This window comes from Phalaenopsis equestris, unplaced genomic scaffold, assembly GCF_001263595.1.
Source record: "Phalaenopsis equestris unplaced genomic scaffold, ASM126359v1 Scaffold195391, whole genome shotgun sequence".
Classification (NCBI taxonomy): Eukaryota; Viridiplantae; Streptophyta; class Magnoliopsida; order Asparagales; family Orchidaceae; genus Phalaenopsis; species Phalaenopsis equestris.
Genome location: NW_018215340.1, coordinates 1 through 1,286, shown reverse-complemented (window position 1 = coordinate 1,286; position 1,286 = coordinate 1). Strand labels below are relative to the sequence as shown.

Sequence of the window (1,286 nt, the reverse complement as noted above, 5' to 3'; positions counted from 1 at the left end):
AAAAATAGAGTACATAAATAAATACCAAAATTTTCTATTGAACATTCCAAACAAAACCATCTAAAAGTGAGGACTGGCGAGCAGCTGCCATCGTCTTCTTCCCCAAGCCAGCCTGAAAATTTGCCAGTAAACGCAGAAAACCTCCTATGGTTGAGAGAGAAAAAGGAAAGAAAACAGGGCCCAACATGAGGAGAGACATTAATAAAGCCCAGGGGCCCAAACTTCTGTCTCACGACACTTTCTCTCTCTACACACTGCTCCCCCTTCCACCTTTAAAGCCTTCGCTCCCTTTCCCCCAGAAAGAAACAACCCATACCCAAAAGCCGGGAAGACTAGAATCCTTACCTGAACCCTAGCCATGCCGGAGATTGTCGCTCCGGCATTTACCAACGCCATTGCTCTATTGCTCGTTTCTTTCCTCCTCCTTCCGGCGCCTACTGCAGCAATCCTGATACCGACCGATTATCTAGCTCTGCAATCCATCCGTAAGTCTCTCTACGACCTCCCGGGCTCTTTTTACTTTGCATCATGGGATTTCACCGCCGATCCCTGCACCTTTCCCGGAGTTCTATGCCGCAATGATCGCGTTGTCGCCCTCGCTCTTGGCGATCCACGCGCAGGCTCTCCGGGCCTTTCCGGTCAGCTTTCTCCAGCCCTCGGCCGCCTCCCTGCACTTGCCGAGCTCTCACTGGTTCCCGGCCGTGTTTCCGGCGCCATTCCGTCGTCCATTTCTTTATGCTCCTCGCTTCGTTTCCTTGCTCTGTCACGCAATATGCTCTCTGGTACCATTCCTCCTTCCATCGCCTCCCTAGCTCACCTCCGCGTCATCGACATCGGCTACAACTTCCTCTCCGGCACCATCCCTCCTCTCCTCACTCGTTTACCCTCTCTCTCAACCCTCATTCTCTCCGGCAACCGTCTGACCGGCCCCATCCCTACATTCGCCCCAAACTCCCCTCTCGTTCGGCTCGATCTGCAGCGAAATCGGCTATCAGGACCCATTCCCGTTTCGCTTCCCACCTCTCTCCATTACCTCTCCCTCTCCTTCAACCAGCTATCCGGCCGCATAGACCACATTCTCCCTTCCCTCCGCCGCCTCACATTCCTCGACCTCAGCTCCAACAGTTTCTCCGGCCCCATTCCCGGCTCCATCTTCACTCTCCCAATCTCTTCTCTTCGTCTCCAGCGAAACTACTTCTCCGGCGATCTCCACCCTTCCGTCCCCGTCCGTATCCCATACATCGATCTCAGCTTCAACCGCCTCGGCGGGCGGGGTCCCGCCGCGC

At 54.7% G+C, this 1,286-nt stretch overlaps 1 protein-coding gene across 1 annotated transcript; it reads left to right on the top strand.

Annotated features, from left to right (window-relative positions):
* Positions 1-29: 29 nt before the first annotated feature.
* LOC110035019 (probably inactive leucine-rich repeat receptor-like protein kinase IMK2) lies at positions 30-1,274 on the top strand (the record flags this gene model as incomplete). Its single annotated transcript, XM_020739257.1, is given in 1 exon segment — positions 30-1,274. A coding segment is annotated over 1 exon segment (916 nt), but the record flags the coding sequence as incomplete, so codon positions are not given.
* Between the last annotated feature and the right edge of the window lie 12 nt (positions 1,275-1,286).